Genomic DNA, 17,693 nt, shown 5'->3' on the forward strand with positions numbered 1-17,693 from the left:
GGCCGGCCTCCCGCCGCCGCGCAGGCGCACTCCGCAAGAACGCCGCTCGCTCGGGCCCCTCCCCCCCGGGAGCCGGACACGCATGCGCAACCTGGCCCCGCCCGGGCTCCGGCCTCGGGGCCTCGCGCGCCCCCTGGTGAGCAGCCCGGGGGCGGCGCTCTCCGCCGCGGAGATGGGGGGCAGGTGTGGAAGGTGTAATGGTGTGCAGATACAGCCCTGGGGGTGGGAGGAAATGCTTCAGTCTCATTGAGTAGGTGAGCAATCATGTCCACTAACATCACTAAAGCCAAGCCTGGCGGGCTGGCTCACGCCTACAATCCCAAGAGTCTAGAAGCTGAAGTAGGAGGATACCTGTGAGTTCAAGGCCAGCCTGGGCAAGATTGAGTTCCAGGTCAGTCTGGACTACTGTAAGACCCTGCCTCAAACAACAATAAAAAAGATCCCTGAAGCCGAGATGCTAATTCAGATTTGAACACTGGGTGTGTTTATGACACCTGGCTTCAAAGTCCAAATATACACAAACTATAACTTCTAAAAATATTGAATTTCTTGGCAAAATAGTCCTCTATGGTGGATCGGGACTCTGGATCCGGGCTCAAAAGCTTGGATCTCTGGCCAAGGGCTTGGTGTGTCATTTGATCTTTCCGGAGCTATTTCCTCTTTTAAATGGAGTCCAGCAGTGCTGTCTAGTGCTCAGGAGGATGAGGCAAGAGGGTTTTTTTCAACATTTATTTTTATTTACTTGAGAGAGAATGGGGGTGTCAGGCCCTCAAGGCACTGCAAACGAATTCCAGATGTATGTGCCACCTTGTACATCTGGCTTATGTGGATCCTGGGGAATTGAATATGGGTCCTTTGACTTTGCAGGCAAGTGCCTTAACCACTAAGCCATCTCTCCAGCCCAGTAGGAGGATCTTATGTTCAAGATCTGCCTAAACCACATAGTAAGTTCCAGGCCAAACTGAGCCACATAACTCTGTAGCTACACAGTTACATACCCTGTCTCCAGAAAAGGAAACGTTGGGGCTGGAGAGATGGCTTAGCGGTGAAGCGCTTGCCTATGAAGCCTAAGGACCCCGGTTTAAGGCTCGATTCCCCAGGACCCACGTTAGCCAGATGCACAAGGGGGTGTATGTGTCTGGTTCATTTGCAGTAGCTGGAAGCCCTGGTGCACCCATTCCCTCTATCTCCCTCTTTCTGTCTGTGTGTGTCACTCTCAAATAAATAAATAAAAATGAACAAAAAGAAAGAAAAATTTATTTTTTTAAAAAAGGAAAAGTTGGGGTAATAAAATACTTAAAGCCATAGGCTTCTTGGGAATAGGGAAATGACTCAGCAGTGGTTACAGAGCTTTCCTAAAAAGCCTAGCAACCCAGGTTCAGTTCCCCAGTACCCATGTAAAGCCACATGCACAAAGTGGTGCATGCACCTGGAATTATTTTGCAGAGGCTAAAGGCCCCAGCGCACCCATTCTCCCCCTCCCCGCTCGTTTGCAAATAAATATTTTTTTAAAAAACAACATAGAAGCCGGGCATGGTGGCGCACGCCTTTAATCCCAGCACTCGGGAGGCAGAGGTAGGAGGATCGCCATGAGTTCAAGGCCACCCTGAGACTACAGAGTTAATTCCAGGTCAGCCTGGACCAGAGTGAGACCCTACCTCGAAAAAAAACAAAAACAAAACAAAACAAAAAAAAAACAACATAGGCTGGCCGTGGTAGGGCATGTGTTTAATCCCAGCACTCAGGAGGCAGAGGTAGGGGGATTGTTGTGAGTTGGAGGCCACCCTGAGACTACAGAGTGAATTCCAAGTCAGTCTGGGCTAGAGTGACACCCTATCTCATAAAACCCGGAAAAAAAAAAAAAAAAACATAATGGGGGCTGGAGAGATGGCTTAGCAGTTAAGGCACTTGCTTATGAAGCTTATGAAGACCCGGGTTTGATTCCCTAGAACCAACATAGGCCAGATGCACATGGTGGCACATGCATCTGGAGTTCTTTGCAGTGGCTAGAGGCCCTGGCATGCCCATTCTTGCTCCCTCGCTAATAAATTAAAAATATTTTTTAACTACAAAAGAAAAAGTAGAGCTGGGGAGATGGCTCAGTGGTTAAGGCACTTGCCTGCATAGCCTAACAATCCAGGTTTGATTCCCTAGTATCACATAAAGCCAGGTGCACAAAGTGACACATGCATCTGGAGTTTGTTTTCAGTACCTGGATGCCCTGGCATGCCCATTCTCTCTCTTTCTCCTTGCAAATAAATTAAAAAAAAAATTTAACCACAGGGTTCTTGCAAGCATTGAAGGAGATAATCCATATAAACCATAGGGAAGTGCTTAGGCATGTCCTTAAGCACACTAAATACTAGCTACCCTTATTGTCTTAATGACATCTAAATGTAAAGATGGAGGATGGGGAGGAGTGCTGTGAAACTCTCTCACCTGGACACCAGGTCACTGGGACACTTATTTTTACTTAAGAGAGAGAATGGGCACGTCAGGCCACTGCAAATGAATTCCAGAAGCATGTGCCATATGCACACAGTGGCGTTGAAGGAAGGATGGATTCAGCAGGAGAGGGAGAGCAGAGTTCCAGAATACATGCCTTTGAACTCCTGATCCTCCTACGTGCACCTCCCAAGTGCTACAACTAATGGCGTGTTCCACCCTGCCCGGCTAAGCACTGGACGTTCAACATTTTATCTATGCATTTGCAAGAGGGACAGAGAGAGAGAGAGAGAGAATCCTCAAGCCACTGCAAACAAACTCCAGATGCATGTGCCACCTTGTGCATCTTGCTCACATGGGGTCTGGGGAATCAAACCCTAGTCCTTACACTTCACAAGCAAGCACCTTGATGGCTAAGCCACCACTGCAGCCCAGCATTGGACGTTTAAGTGGCTGAAATGGAGACCAGCACTGAGTTCTAGTCCCATAGAGCCCTGGAGTAGTAGACTAGGACCTGAGCCACCAGTGATGCATGTGTACCCAGAGCTCACCACAACCAGCAGGAAAATGCGAGCTTCTTATTTCACTGTTGTTGTTGCTGTTGCTGTTGTTTTTTGAGGTCGGGTCTCACTCCAACCCAGGCTGACCTGGAACTCACTATGGAGTCTCAGGGTGGCCTCGAACTCACAGTGATCCTCCTTCCTCTGCCTCCCGAGTGCTGGGATTAAAGGCGTGCACCACCACGCCTGGCTATCCACTGGTTTTTTTTTTTGTTGTTGTTGTTGTTGTTTTGTTTTTTGAAGTAGGATCTCACTCTAGCCCAAGCTGATCTGGAACTCACTCTGTAGCCCCAGGCTGGCCTCCTAAATATTGGGGTTAAAGGTGTGCGCCACCTCATCTGACCTTTGTCTTATTTACAATTCTCATGAAAAGAAATGCTAGGGCTGGGTAGATGGCCCAGCAGTTAAAGGTGCTTGTCTGCAAAAGTCTGCTGGCCTGGGTTGGATTCCCCAGTACCATGTAAAGCCACGCACCTAGCGTTCATTTGAAATGGGAAAAGGCCCTGGCGTGCCCACACATTCACACACTCTCTCTCCCCTCACAAATAACTACATAAATATATTTTTTTAAAAATATGGCTGGAAAGCCGGATGTGGTGATACCCACGTCTTAGCTTTAATCCTAGCACTCAGGAGGCAGAGGTAGGAGGAGTTCAAGGCTACGAGACTACATAGTGAATTCCAGGTCAGCCTAGGCTAGAGTGAAACCCTACGTTTAAAAAAAAAAAAAAAAAACAAAACAGGGCTGGGAAGATGGCTCATTGGTTAAAGGTGCCTGCCTGCAATGCCTGCCAGCATGGGTTTGATTCCCCAGTACCCACATAAAGGCAGATGCACAAAGTGGCGCATACATCTGAAGCTCGATTATAGCTGCAAGAGGCCCTGGCCCGCTCATATTCACCCTCTCTCCTTCTCTCTGCTCAAAAATGAGTAAATATTAAAAATAAAAGTTATGGGCTGGAGTGATGGCTTAGTGGTTAAAGCAGTTGCCTGCAAAGCCAACGGACCCATGTTTGATTCCCCAGGCAGGACCCACATAAATCAGATGCACAAGGTGGCGCATGTGTCTGGAGTCCGTTTGTAGAGGATGACCACCCTGGTGTGCTCATTCTCTCTATTTGCCCCTCTCTCTCAAATAAATAAAATATATTTTTAAAAAATAATAAAAGCCAGGCATGGTGGTGCACGCCTTTAATCCCAGCACTAGGGAGGCAGAGGTAGGAGGATCGCCATGAGCTCAAGGCCACTCTGACACTACAGAGTGAATTCCAGGTCAGCCTGGGCTAGAGTGAGACCCTACATAGAAAAACCAAAAATAATAATAATGATAATAATAATAATAATAAAAAGAAGGGACTGGAGAGATGGCTTATCAGTTAAGGCATTTATCTGCAAAGCCTAAGGATCCAGGTTCAATTCCCCAGTGTCCACATAAGCCAGATGTACAAGGTGCCACCTGTATCTGGAGTTTATTTGAAGTAACTAGAGACCCTGGCATGCCCATTCTTTCTCTGTCTGCTTCTCTCTCAAATAAGTTTAAAAAAAAAATAAAATAAGAAGAAGAAGAAGAAAATTAAAATATGAAAATAAATTCCATGGGCTGGAGAGATGGCTTAGCGGTTAAGTGCTTGCCTGTGAAGCTTAAGGACCCCGGTTCGAAGCTGGAATCTCCAGGACCCACGTGAGCCAGATGTACAAGGGAGCACACGTGTCTGGAGTTCGTTTGCAGTGGCTGGAAGCCCTGGTGCCCCATTCCCTCTCTCTTTCTCTGCCTCTTTCTCTGTCTGTAACTCTCAAATAAATAAATAAAATAAAAAATTTTAAAAAAAGAAAATAAATTCCAAACTCATGTGATTAAGAAAGACAACAAGATTGTTTTGTTTATTATTATTTATTTTCATATACAAAAAGATAAAACTTGAAATAGTTCTAGATTTTTTCCTCTATTCTGTGGGGGTGGGGCTGCTTCTTCACACAGGGGGAAAAACTACATTCACATCGGTTTATTTGAGGACCCAGTGCAGAGTTCAAGCAGCAAAACCCCAATTTAGCAGATCTAATTTCAAACTTGATACTCATTTTCTAAAATTACCACAGTAAAAAGGAACAAAGACCCACTGCAAATGAATGAACTATGATACAATGTTCTTGCCAAAATGTTTTCATTTTGCAATTGTAATGACATGGATGTTTGCTTCAGGCCATTTTAGATGTGTGTGCGTGTGTGCATGTGTGTGTGTGTATACATATACACACATATACATGTAAATCAGTACACTTTTCAAATCCAGACAGGGTAACAGCAACAAGCTTAACTCTGTATATATATATTTTTTAAAAAAGACATGATACTTTATAGTATAACTTTTGTTAATTCAGTAGTACAAGCTATTTTCTGTTCTACAAAATTTTTTTTATTTTATAGCTACAAGGGTGAAAAGTGACCTAGGACACCTCACATTTCCTGGTATACAGACAGTACTCATCAAATTTGAGCCAAAATAAAAACTAGAAGTCTTTAGTTTTGACACTTGGGAGAGCTTCCTTGCTTCTACAACCTTAAATCATTTACGAGTCACATTTCCAGCGGCTGTAATTTTAATCATTTTAAACTGTAAGGAACAGGTGAATCCAACTTTTAATTACAATTGTTATATACAAGTCAGAAAACACAGATCAGAAAGACATAGCTGACCATCATCCTAAGCCTGACACACAGTCTCCACTAAGTTAGACAAGTCTTAGTTTCCTTCTTTTCCTTAACAAATACTGTACAAATTTAGAAGTATCCAGGAAAACTGATATATAAGATGGAAAATTTAAAAAAAAAATGTTATTTTATGTTGGTTCCAAAACTGCTCCTGCCAAGTTTGAACGCTGCTGTTCTTTAACTCTGTGTGTTACGTGCAGAAAGCTCTTTTCACAAAAATTGACATCAAACTCGGTGTACGTTAAATTTACAGTACTGCATAGTTATTCAGATTCAAGGACAAATGTGGAAAAATATTAATGGGAGAAAAATTTGGCCTTTGACGTTATTGTTAAAATCATGTCAAATGCAAAAGGCAGGTTTCCTTGTACAGCTGAAAGATGGCATGGTGTGGATTTGTGGCGTGGAACCGAAATCTAGAAACTTGTTTCCAATCTGCGGTAACCCTCTCCTTCAATACTTAAGTGCCACTCGATTTTCTTTGTATTTCTACAGGATTGTGGAAGAAAAAAGAATCGAGAAAGCCGCCGGGATTTCAAATGACCGCTTGTTCCCCGGCGGGCAGCCTCTGATAACAACTTGGGACACTTTTTCCAATTAAAAGCTCAGACATTGCCTCATCTTTCTACTCTCATCTCTGTCATGGTTGGTAAAATCTGAATGACTGCATTTTCCCTTCTGGGGAAGTTATTTGGCTAAGCAGACACTTCAACTTGTGGCAAAGTTCTGAGAAAACCCTCGTCGGGCTAACGCACTTGCAAGACTGAGGTCAAGAGTCCGCGAAGTGGGGCAGAGACCGAACACCCAGTGGGCCAAGCTGACACCCACTGGGAACACAATGACCCTGGTGTCCCCTGGCCACAGAGACAAGCAGGACAAGCTCAGGCAGGCAGAGCTCACAAGCTCTCGCATCGCATCTTGGGTCTGCCATCTATGCCCTGGAGACAAATATTCAGATGTAGTGACTGCTGGTTTAATTAAGCTCTTTGAACTGGTGTTTTTTTTTTTTTTAAAAAAAAGGCTCTTTAAAAAATATATATATATTTATTTAAAATACATCAAAATGACAAACAGCCCAAATAGTCATATCCCACAAGGCCTAATTTCACAGCAACATATGCAATAGACACCTTCCCCAAAATGCACTGTGGTGGATGGTGAGTTGTTTTCTTTTTTTTGTTTTTTGTTTTTTTCTTTTTAATCCTGCCATTTAAAGGAATGTTCTACATTTGAGCTGTAGCGACTGGAAGTGCGTCACAAAGAGCTAGCTCATCTTTGGCGCGAGACCAGCCAGTTAGGTTGCTTTCCCTACTCGAGACGCGTGAGAATACTGAAGACGGCAGGCCGCGGGGGAGGGGCTCGGCAGCACCGTGAGACGACGCTCCAGACCCCGCGGCGCCACGGGCGGCTTGCCAGCACTCAGCAGGCCTCCCCATGCGTCATGTTAAAAGTCTGCAAGTATCAAAGAGGACCCAGACGGTGACACTGTTCGACATGAGGTCTGAGGTAACTGGTTCTTAAAATACCTGGACCACAGAAGTGCATCCAGAAATTAAGAGCTGGGAAAAGGTTAAAAAAAAAAAAAAAAAAAAAAAAGGAAGAAGAAAAGGCAAAGGGACTTGGAGCTAGAAAAGACAAGTAGAAGAAAACTTACAGCAGTTGCTTTTGAGGGAAGAGTGACCAAAAAAAAAAAAAAAAAAGAACCAAAGGCACAACAGAATTTACATTCTAAGACAGGCGTGGACATGCGGTTTCTGCAGAGAACAGAAGAGGGCAGGTTTGGCTCCTGGGGTACAGCTTGATCTACTGGGGCTAGGTTTATCCCAGGTAGAAACAGGGTAACATGTCACGCTCTAAACCAGGAAGAATAGAAACACAGCTGGTTTAAAATGACACATTTAGGGTCTCTTAACGCCACCCTGTCCCCTAAACCTCCAGAAATCACAGCCTGGAGCCTGGAGCCTGGAGGCAGCAGGCAGGGCGTGGGGGTGATCCGGCCTTCACCTGGGCGGAAGAATTGGCAGGATTTAACTCGGTTCACTTCCCCTTGGGCCCCTTCCAAAATCCCCTCAGGTAACTACTGTCTACTCAAGAGTGGAAGCTGGAAGTGAAGACTGCCTACTGCCTTCGAGGTGCTGGCTCTGAAGAAAGGCAGGAAGGCTCTGGACATCTGAGAGACACCCTGCTGTCATCCTGAGGCTCTGGCTGACTCAACAGATTGAAGTCATGAGTCACCTCAATTTGGTCCTAGATGATTCAGTTTGGTGGGACTCAAGCCACCAAAATCCCCACTTGAATGTTGTTGCTTTGGGTAGCCAACAGCTTACACTCATCTAGACTCATCACACCCCAATCTACCCACGCAATTTCTTTCTGTTCCCCCAAACAACCTCACACAAGGACTACCTTCTATGGTAGGCATTTACAAACCAGTGTTTAACCTTAGGACCCTTTGTTCAAGAGCGATCTCAGGAGGAAGCGCACGTGTCCATCATGCTACGGGCCCCTCCCCGTCTTCTCCAGGGACAGGGAGCAGAGGCAAGTCTCACTGTCCTACACAGCCACACAGCTGACTCGGGGCCACCAGGGTAGCCCAGCATCCGAGACAGCACTAAGGGAAAGTTCCAGTGTACGCGTGTCCTGAAAGGCAGAGCTCCTTGGCTCTGGTTACAAAAGCATTCTTAACTCCAACTCACTATATAAAAATAATCTGTTATAAAGCAAATCTCCACACTGTGTAGAAGAAATCTGTCAGGTGATAAAACTAAATATATATGTAGAACTCTAGACTTTTTTTTTTAAAGTAAAATTTCAAGTGTCATGTCTCTGTTATATAACCTACTCTTTTATTTACAATACTTAACGACATCGAAGCAAACAGGGAAGGGCCCCGGGGACGTAACCCAACCAACAAAGTCCCAGGACGTCACAAAAACCCACCCTCACCTGTCTGAAAGACTAACGGCTCCTATTTCTTTCTTTCTTTCTTTTCTTTTTTTTTTTTTTTCATGACCGTGAGCTCAACATCACAAACTTTACAAAGGACTCTAATAGTCTTCTGCGGGTACTCGGAAGAGCCCCGTACACGCCCGCAGGACTGCGCATCTGTGCTCAGAACGGCCGAGCCCTAGACAAGCCATGGACACCAGCCTGCGGGGCGAGAGGCCACGGCAGTGCCCACTGCCACCCACTGGCTCGTAGGCCACTTCTGGGTCAGGTACCTCTGGGTTTAGCACTGGAGGGATCCTACTTCGTTCTTACCTGGAAGATGCCGTCACCGACATGCTAAAACTTGGTGAAAACTTAAGTAGTTGCTTCAAACCTCAAAAGGATTCAAACGAGAACATTCAAAACGTCCCACTAAGTAACACGGGCTTCTGTATTTGTTGAGCGTTCACGGGCCTTGTGAATTCACTCTTAAAAAAAAAAAATGTGGTTGGGTCAACTAATTTCCAAGGGAAATTTTTGTTTGTTTGTTTAGTTTTTTGCTTTTACAACGTGGGGTCGTACTGTAGCCCAGGCTGACCTGGAATTAGTCTCAGGGTGGCCTTCAAACTCATGGTGATCCACCTACTACCTCTGCTCCCGAGCGCTGGGATTAAAGGCGTGTGCCACCACGCCCAACCCGATCCCAGGGAGCTCCTTAGCGATTTGTTTTCCCTGGAAAACTAAATCATCACCTCAGAGCACTTTTCCAAGCTGCCTCGAGGTTTGGAATACATTCATAGGTAGAGTGCTGGTTACACATCCACAAAGCAAACACAATCCGAAATCATCTACAAAGAACTACGCACATGACCCTGAACACACTGACAGTTTAGAATCGAGACTGAGAAGACAGGCGGCTCATCAACCGAAATCACCAGGCCTCTATTTATCTAAGACACAATGTTCACTAAGACGCCAACTCCTCGTCTCTAGGCCGAACACGTCAGCCAGTGACCGCAGGGAAGAAGTTGGGTCACCCAAGCTGAGAAGGAAGACCACTACCATGCCACTTTCTGGCTGCTCCCCGAAGGCTGGGGGGTCGGATAAGTAGATAAGACACAAGCCTCACTTCTGGGAAAGGGGTGGCCTGACGCCCCTGAAGCATGGACCACACTTGGCCATCTCTCCAAGGGTATGCAGTCAGAGCCCGGCAGGCTGGGATAACGGAGATCAAGCTGTGGGGGACTCCAGGAGACTTTGCTTTCCAACTTATTTTTCTACTGAAAATAATGACCAGATGTTCAACTTCTGGTAGAATACTAAAGACACACACGCTTACGCGGACTGTGTTACTTAGGGAAACCACTCTGCATACCCAACCATGGGGTAGAGAGGCAAGACAGAGAATGGCAAAAAGCACGGCTGACCGGAGAAAGGCCACAGAACTTTAGGATCATGAGCTATGTTTCTAACGTATCACGCCATGCCCAGGGTGGGGAGGTGGCCTGGCCCCGTGGGGTAAGAGGGAGTTGAAAGACCATCCCCTTTGGTGAGGCGATGCTAGCGGGGGACCCCGGTCTCCTCGAGACACTCCAGGCTGTAGACAACGTCTAGACAAACACCCCTGTGTGTGGACAGGGTGAATTCAGAGCCAACAGGCAGAGAAGCTATGCGGACACCACCAGCAACCATGTTCACCACTCTCCTTTGTGCCAGCTCAAGATGACTATGCCCACAAGCTTTGCCATGTCACCCAGGACCCTCTGCAGGACCCGTGACCCAGAGGCCCTGTCTTATCTTGCCTCCTCCTTCCTGGATTTCTCTAGCAATAGTAATCACATCACTGTTATTGTTAATCATCCACAGCCACCAGCTGTTTACACCACAACATCCTGTAAAGGAAAGAGAAAGGGTCTTTGGCTATTTCTCGCCCCTCACCGTGAATGGTACAGCTCCTCCCACAGTCTTTCAAAAAGCTTGGGGTAAAAACAAGTTTTTAAAAAGTAGTTTTCTGAGCCCCCCACATGGATGTGGCCCAGAAAGACCCTGTCGCCAAACAAAGCAGACTCTAGGTGGCTCCCTCTTCCAATGGCACAAAACAGCAAAGATTTTATCTAGGACAAAAGCCCCCCCCCCCCCCAAGTTCCCAGAGCCACAAACGGAACTCACCCACCGCCCAGCCAGCAGCAACCAGGGGCATCACCTGCCGGGAAGAGGCGGACTGAAGCCCCCCACAGACCCCTCCTCCTGGCCATATCAAATCAGAACCACCTCCGGACACTTTGAAGCCAGACAGGGACACTGTAGTGGGCGGAGGGCGAGCAAAAGAGGAAAGCCACCCAGAGAAAGGGCATCGAGCCTGCCCAGTTGGTAAACATGCCCTGCCTGGGAAGCCCCCGCTCCAGAACTCCGCCAAACTAGAACCCGTCACACGACAATCAAGCCTGCTCACCAACGAAAGCATGCCCCGAGAAACCTAAAACCACGCGGGGAAGCTGGGTTTGGCGTTTGGCACAAGTACTACTGGCAACTGGATCCTTCATGCACTGAATTAGCTACATTTATTTCTTAGTGGTTTGTTTCTTATGAGGGTGAAAAGCAGAGATGCCCCCACTCACTGCCTGAGGAGAACGCTAATGCAAGTAGAGATGGCACTTCTCAATAAATATCTTAAAGCTTCTTAAAGAAATGCGTGGAAACGAAAAGCAACTGCTGTAAGGCCTGTTTTGCCATTAAAACATGTTCTGAGATAAGAAAAAAAATACCACAGCACATAATCAAGTAGAGAGACAGAAAAAAAGGACAACATAGCTCACCAAAACAATCACATATCCCCCTAACCACCTGGCCAGTCCACAGTGACTCATGGAAGCAAAAACCAAGGTCTGAGAAGGAAACACACCGCCTCCCCCAGCACTCTGGGCACACCCACACGCACCCAGAGAAAAGACAGCCCGAGACCAGACGGCAGGCCCAGGTGCACCGGGATCGGGGCCCCCAGGCTCCGGTGCGGCCCGGCACAGTCAAAGAGTTACCCATCTCTCACCTATGTGTTGAAGGAATTCAATCTCAAGTAAATTGCCTGAGCCAGGGCTCTACGAATAAACAGGAGTATCAATCTACTTATCACCCAGTGGGCTTATGGGAAACCCTGACCCTCCAAGCGACTGGGGAGAAAGTGGCTTCCCTCAAGATCAAGAGATGCAGCTGTTTTTGTTTTGTTTTGTTTAAATAAAATGGTCTAAAGACACCAGAAGGAAAATTGTTTACAAACAAGAGTGATGAATGCCCAGATGGCCAACCCACAGTTGATGATCAGTATTTACAAGAGACTCTTATCAAACAAAAACGCTAGTACTCTCTAGAAGACACAACATTTTTTTTTTCTTTTTCTCTATTTCTTTTTAAACTTCCTTGTCATAAAAGCCAACTTACATTAAAATATACTTCCTACAAGACAATACAACTAACAAAATAGATAATAAAACTTACACAAGTAGAAAATTCTGAGGTATTTCTGGTTTGAGGTGGTCTGTGGTGATGAAGTTTTAATTCTTTTACTTTTTGAGATTTAAACCTCGGAAGCCACATAGCAAAGCATGTGTATTATGTGTGGATGTGTGGATGTTTTGTTTGAAAAAAAAGTTTTGTTTTTTTTTTTTTAAGCATGTTTCATAAATTAAAAAAATTCAAAGGTCGAGACAGCAGCATTAGGGACATTCACTGACTAGAGCAAGGTCACGGCGTAATAGAAAAACAGATTTTCAGAGTATGCACCACGTTAAAGGGTCTGGAGAAAGCCAAGCCCACGAGCCACAGAAAAGGGCCAACGATGTTCCCGAGCCAGGGCCGCAAGGCAGGCAGGATCCCCGCCTGGGAACGCTGTGGCCGTGGCGGTGGCCGTGGCGGGCGCGGTGGGCATTCTCCCCGGGGGAACCGTGTTCCGGCGTTTCCTCCATTGACGAGATCTACAGTGTGATGTCGAGTGAAGAATGCTCAGCCGACTAGACGATCTGCTCCCCCTCGCCTAGTCTTAGAAGGCGGGGCGGGAAAAGCGTTTCACCCCCCGGCCAAGCCCAAGGGAGTGGAGAGGAGGGAGTGAAGCCTGGCAGGCGGGCCCCGGCCCCTGGAACCTTCTCCAAACCCGACGGGAGGGTGCGGCCTCGGCAAGGTCCTGGCCCTCCGTTCCCCGTTACCTGAGAAGGAGCCTCCAGAGCGAAGGGTGCTGCTCCGGACGTGCCCGAGCCCAGTGTGCAGCTGTGCCAAGCCCTCCCCGGCACGGTCCTCCCCGTCCACCTGCAGTCCGAAGCGTCCTCATGCTCATCCCAGCTTTTCCTCGGTCAGGTCAGGACAACACCCGTGTAGATCCGTGAAACACACACACGCACACACAACACACACACACACACATCTGCTATAAAAATGGGAGAAACAAGGTGGGGGGGCGGGGGAGGGAGAGGAAACCCCCTTCTGAGGAAGGTGTGTTGCGACATAACAGTCTTCAAAGGTTCCTCCAGCAGAGTTTGCAGCATTAAGTTTCCTAAGACGGGAGACGGGTTGCTCTGTGTCACAGGTTCTGACGACAAACGAAGAGAAGACAGGAAGAAACGAGTCCCCAGGGAGGAGGGCAGGAGGCGGCCGAGGCTCTTCAGCAGGGTGCCGCTGGTTCTGCAATCACAGCTCAGCACCCCAACGCCTGCTGGCGTGTCTGCTGTTTGCAATACAGTAGAGCAAGATGCTGGTAGAAACTGATCCAATCCAGAAAAATAATATTAATAATAATAATTAGAATAATTATAATAATAATAAAAAGTCAAGGTAAGATAGCAGCTGCATTTTATGTGTTTGTTGGTTTTATGGGATTTCCAAAACAAAACACAACTTTTTCTCCTTTTATTATTATTATTTTTTTTTTTCTTCAGAACCACTGAGTCTGGAGAGATGCTTGTGTCCTGGGCTTAGATGCTGGACTCTTTAGGGGGCAGGTCCACATTGGTGACCGAAGTCACCAGGGAGACGAGACAGTCCGAGGTAGTGCTGTTGACCGACCTCCGGATCAGGGACACCCGCTCCTCCACGCAGCCTGCCGACAGGCGAGCTTCTGCGTCATGATCCCAGCACTCCTCGATGGTGACGCACAGCTGCGCCAGGCCCTGCACAGCAGCGGGGGGGAGGAAAAGACACCCTTGTTATGGTCACCCAGCACCGGGCCAGGCCCTGCACAAAAGTGGGAGACAGACGAAAGACACCCTCTGTGGGCTGCGACGTGGCTCGGTGATTGAAGTCGCTCTCTTGTAAAGCCTGGGTCCAGTACCCACATAAAGCCAGATGCCCAAAGTGGTGTGTACATGCGGGATTTGTTCGCAGTGGCAGGAGGTCGACATACCCATATTCGCTTTATCAAACATTCTCCCCCTCAAATAAATATATATCTACACATTTTTTTTATGAGGTAGGGTCTTGCTCTAGTCCAGGCTAGCCTGGAATTCACTATGTAGTGTCAGGGTGGCCTTGTTTTGTTTTTTGTTTGTTTTTATGGTTTTTCGAGGTAGGGTTTCACTCTAGCTCAGGCTGACCTGGAATTCACTCTGTATTCTCAGGGTGGCCTCAAACTCATGGCGATCCTCCTACCTCTGCCTCCCGAGTGCTGGGATTAAAGGCGTTTGCCACCCTGCCCAGTGGAAAAAATTTTCTTCTTCTTTTTTTCGTTTGTTTTTTTCAAGGTAGGGTCTCACTCTAGCGCCCAGGCCCAACTGGAATTGACTATGTAGCCTCAGAGTGGCCTCAAACTCTTGGCCATCCTCCTACCTCTGCTTCCTGAGTGCTGGGATTAAAGGCATATGCCACCACACCTGGCGAAAATATATTTTTAAAAATACTTAAACTTATTTGTAAGGGTAGGAAGAGAGAGAATGGACATGCCAGGGCATCTTGCCACTGCAAAAGAACTCTTGGTGCAAGTGCCACTTTGCAGCTGGTTTTATGTAGGTACTAGGGAACTGATCCCAGGCCATCAGTCTTCACAAGCAAGCACCTTTAAAGATTAAGCCATCTCTCCAGCCCAAATGTACACATACACACACACACACACACACACAAATTTTAACCCAGTTTCCAAATTAGCAAAAGTTGAATTCCAAAAGCGCTTTCTGCGGGCCCTGGGGCTGGGAGGGGCCATGCTTTAGTGTCTCTGGAGACTGGTGTGTTGGCCAGAGGAGAGCCTGGTGGTTTCCACGGGTGCTGAAGGCCGCGCACAGGCGATGGAATCAGGCTGGCCACATTTCAGTGCTCTCCCCTGCACACTGCCTTACAGTGTGATCCCCATAAGATCCTTCCTTTCCAGGGCCTCAGCTCTGTCGTGCACAGAATGGCTCGTGTTCCTCAGCTCCCCTCCTACGAAGCCCGGCCTCAGCCTTAATCTCAGCCTTGGCCGGCCCAGGTCCAGTCCCAGAGCTGTCAGGACACAGGAGCATCAAGCTCTCCAGCACAGCCTCCAGGGGAAGCTCCACGATGGCAGGGGAAAGCACAGCACGGCGGAGGCCGAGTCGCAGCAGGACAGGAAGCCATCATCAACTGGAGAGACGGCTTAGCAGTGAAGGTACTTCCCGGCAAAGCCAAAGGACCCAGGTTTGACTTTCCAGTGCCCATGTAAAGCCAGATGCCCAAGGTAGCACATGCGTCTGGAGTTTGTTTGTAGTGCCTAGAGGACCTGGCGTGCCCATTCTCTCTCTCTCTTTCACTATCTGCCTCTGCCTTGTTCTCTCTTCCTCCTCTCTCAAATAAATAAATAAATAAGACATCCTCACGAGGGCCCGTCAGTGAGGACTCCAAACTTGATAATGCTCCCAAGGATGAGGCAGAGCTCTATGGGCCAGTCACCCACGCAGTCAAGGTGCACCCTATGGTGCCTGCTCTCAGGACAGCTGCCCCACCACGCCCACTGCTCTCTCTCACTGCCCCAAGGAAGTATCCGCTGAGCCTCAACACAGGAAGCGGGAGGATCCTCCGGGGCAGCTGCAGCTGCCTGCCTTTGAGCAATGGCATGCTCTTTTCGCGGTAGGGTCTCGCTCTAGCCCAGGCTGACCTGGAATTCACTATGTAGTGTCAGGGTGGCCTTGAACTCATGGTGATCCTCCTACCTCTGCCTCCCCAGTGCTGGCATTGAAGACGTGTGCCACCACACCCAGTGGGGAAAAAAAAAATTATTCTTTTTTTTGTTTGTTTGCTTTTTCGAGGCAGGGTCTCACTCTAGCGCCTCAATGCAAAGCCCCAATTCTGAGGCCCAAAGAGTAGCAGTTTCATTCCAGTGGGGAAAGGAAGGAGGACATTTCTTTTTTGTCCTACTTTACCGCACCCCCCCCCCCGCGCCAGCCTGTGGGACACCACTCTGGAGTCCTTCCTTTTCACGCCACCAGGCCCTGTGATGTCAGCGTCCCCTAAGAAGGTCCTCTTGGCCACACCCCAGCAGGGCACCCCACACCCGAGGCCCTCACCGGGTGCTTCAGCCAGTGGTCCTTAATGGCCGGCCTCATTTTCTTGTGTACCACCACCTCCTGCAGCTCCTCCAGGGACGGGTGCTGGCCGGTCTCCTCCTCGAAGGGCAGCATGTACTCGTCCACGGGGCCTGCGGGTGCAAGGGCCTGGTGGGAACCTCCCCAAGACCCCAGCGCCCCACCGCCAGGCCGGGGGCCCCCCGCCACACTCACCATCTGCGGCCTTGCAGCGAGACACAAGCTCCCACAGCACCAGCCCCATCGCGTACATGTCGATGCGCAGGAAAGCGTCTCTCTGGAAGTTGATGGCTCCCTCAAGCACCTCGGGGGCCATGTACCGTCTGGTGCCTACCTAGGTGAGGGCAAAGGAGAAGATCTCCGGACACCAGCCGGGGTCAAACGCACACTCCCCTGGGGGAGCCGCAGCCCGCGTGTCACGCACCGACCACACGAGCACAACAGTGGGATTCAGGGCGCCGATGCCACGGAGGGTGAGCCGTCTGCAGGGGTCAGGATCAAGCCTGACGCTAACTTTAGACTTATCAGAGTTGGGCCAGAGAGATGGCTTAGCAGCTAAGCGTCTGCCTGTGAGGCCTAAGGACCCCGGTTCGAGCCTCCATTTCCCAGGACCCACGTTAGCCAGATGCACACGGGGGCACACGCACGTGGAGTTCATTTGCAGTAGCTGGAAGCAGTACAAAGCTTTTAATCCCAGCACTCAGGAGACAGAAGTAGGAGGATTGCCATAAGTTTGAGGCCAGCCTGAGACTACATAGTGAATTCCAGGTCAGCCTGGGCTAGAGTGAGGGCCTACCTTGAATAAGTAAATATGTACACACACACACAACATACACACACACACATGCACAAAACATTGAGCTGCAGTGATAGCTCAGCAGTTAAAGGCACTTTCCTGAAAAGCCTGACAGCCTGGGTTCAATTCCCCAGTACCCACATAAAGGTAGGTGCACTAAGTAGCACATGCATCTGGAGTTCATTTGCTATGGCAGGAAGCCCTAGTGCACCCATTTTCTCCCTCTCCCCTACCCTCCACTTATAAATGAAAATGATTTTTAAATATTTTATTTATTTGAGAGAAAGAGACAGACACAGAAAGAAAATGAGTGCTACCACCCAGTTCCCAAATGAATTTTTTTGTTGTTGTTTTTTTGTTTTGTTTTGTTTTTGTTTTTTCAAGGTAGGGTCTCACTCTAGCTCAGGCTGACCTGGAATTCACTCTGTAGCCTCAGGTGGCCTCAAACTCAGAGCGGTCCTCCTACCTTTGCCTCCCAAGTACTGGGATCAAAGGCGTGCACCACCACGCTCAGCTACAAATATTTTTTTTTTTTAAAAAATGAATTACGAATGAAAGAGAAAGCCTGAAATAGAAAGATGAGAGGCAGAAACCTCAATGGGGAACCCCCAGGTTTCTCAGCTTAGTGGTCTGGGGAGGAGTCACCAACCTCTAGGCTTTGGTTCCCCTAGTGAAATTAGAGTCCTGTTTTCTGGGTTTCTAAACAGCTCTGCATTTCCATGGTGACCCCTTGACCCCAGACC

The 17,693-nt window shown here is 48.2% G+C and overlaps 1 protein-coding gene across 4 annotated transcripts in view; it reads right to left on the reverse strand.

Moving 5' to 3' along the window:
* Nucleotides 1–13,465: 13,465 nt before the first annotated feature.
* The window catches only part of Acvr2b (activin A receptor type 2B), a 44,182-nt gene continuing 39,954 nt past the window's right edge, over nucleotides 13,466–17,693 (reverse strand). For all 4 annotated transcript variants that reach the window (XM_004662100.3, XM_004662099.2, XM_045136683.1 and 1 more), the window contains 3 exons: nucleotides 16,350–16,488; nucleotides 16,137–16,267; nucleotides 13,466–13,796 (listed from right to left, as the gene is read on the reverse strand). In XM_004662100.3, coding sequence (XP_004662157.1) covers nucleotides 13,602–13,796; nucleotides 16,137–16,267; nucleotides 16,350–16,488 — 465 coding nt within the window. In that variant the 3' untranslated portion in view covers nucleotides 13,466–13,601. The remainder of the gene's footprint in view (nucleotides 13,797–16,136; nucleotides 16,268–16,349; nucleotides 16,489–17,693) is intronic.

Source organism: Jaculus jaculus, chromosome 17 (assembly GCF_020740685.1).
Source record: "Jaculus jaculus isolate mJacJac1 chromosome 17, mJacJac1.mat.Y.cur, whole genome shotgun sequence".
NCBI classification, from domain to species: domain Eukaryota; kingdom Metazoa; phylum Chordata; class Mammalia; order Rodentia; family Dipodidae; genus Jaculus; species Jaculus jaculus.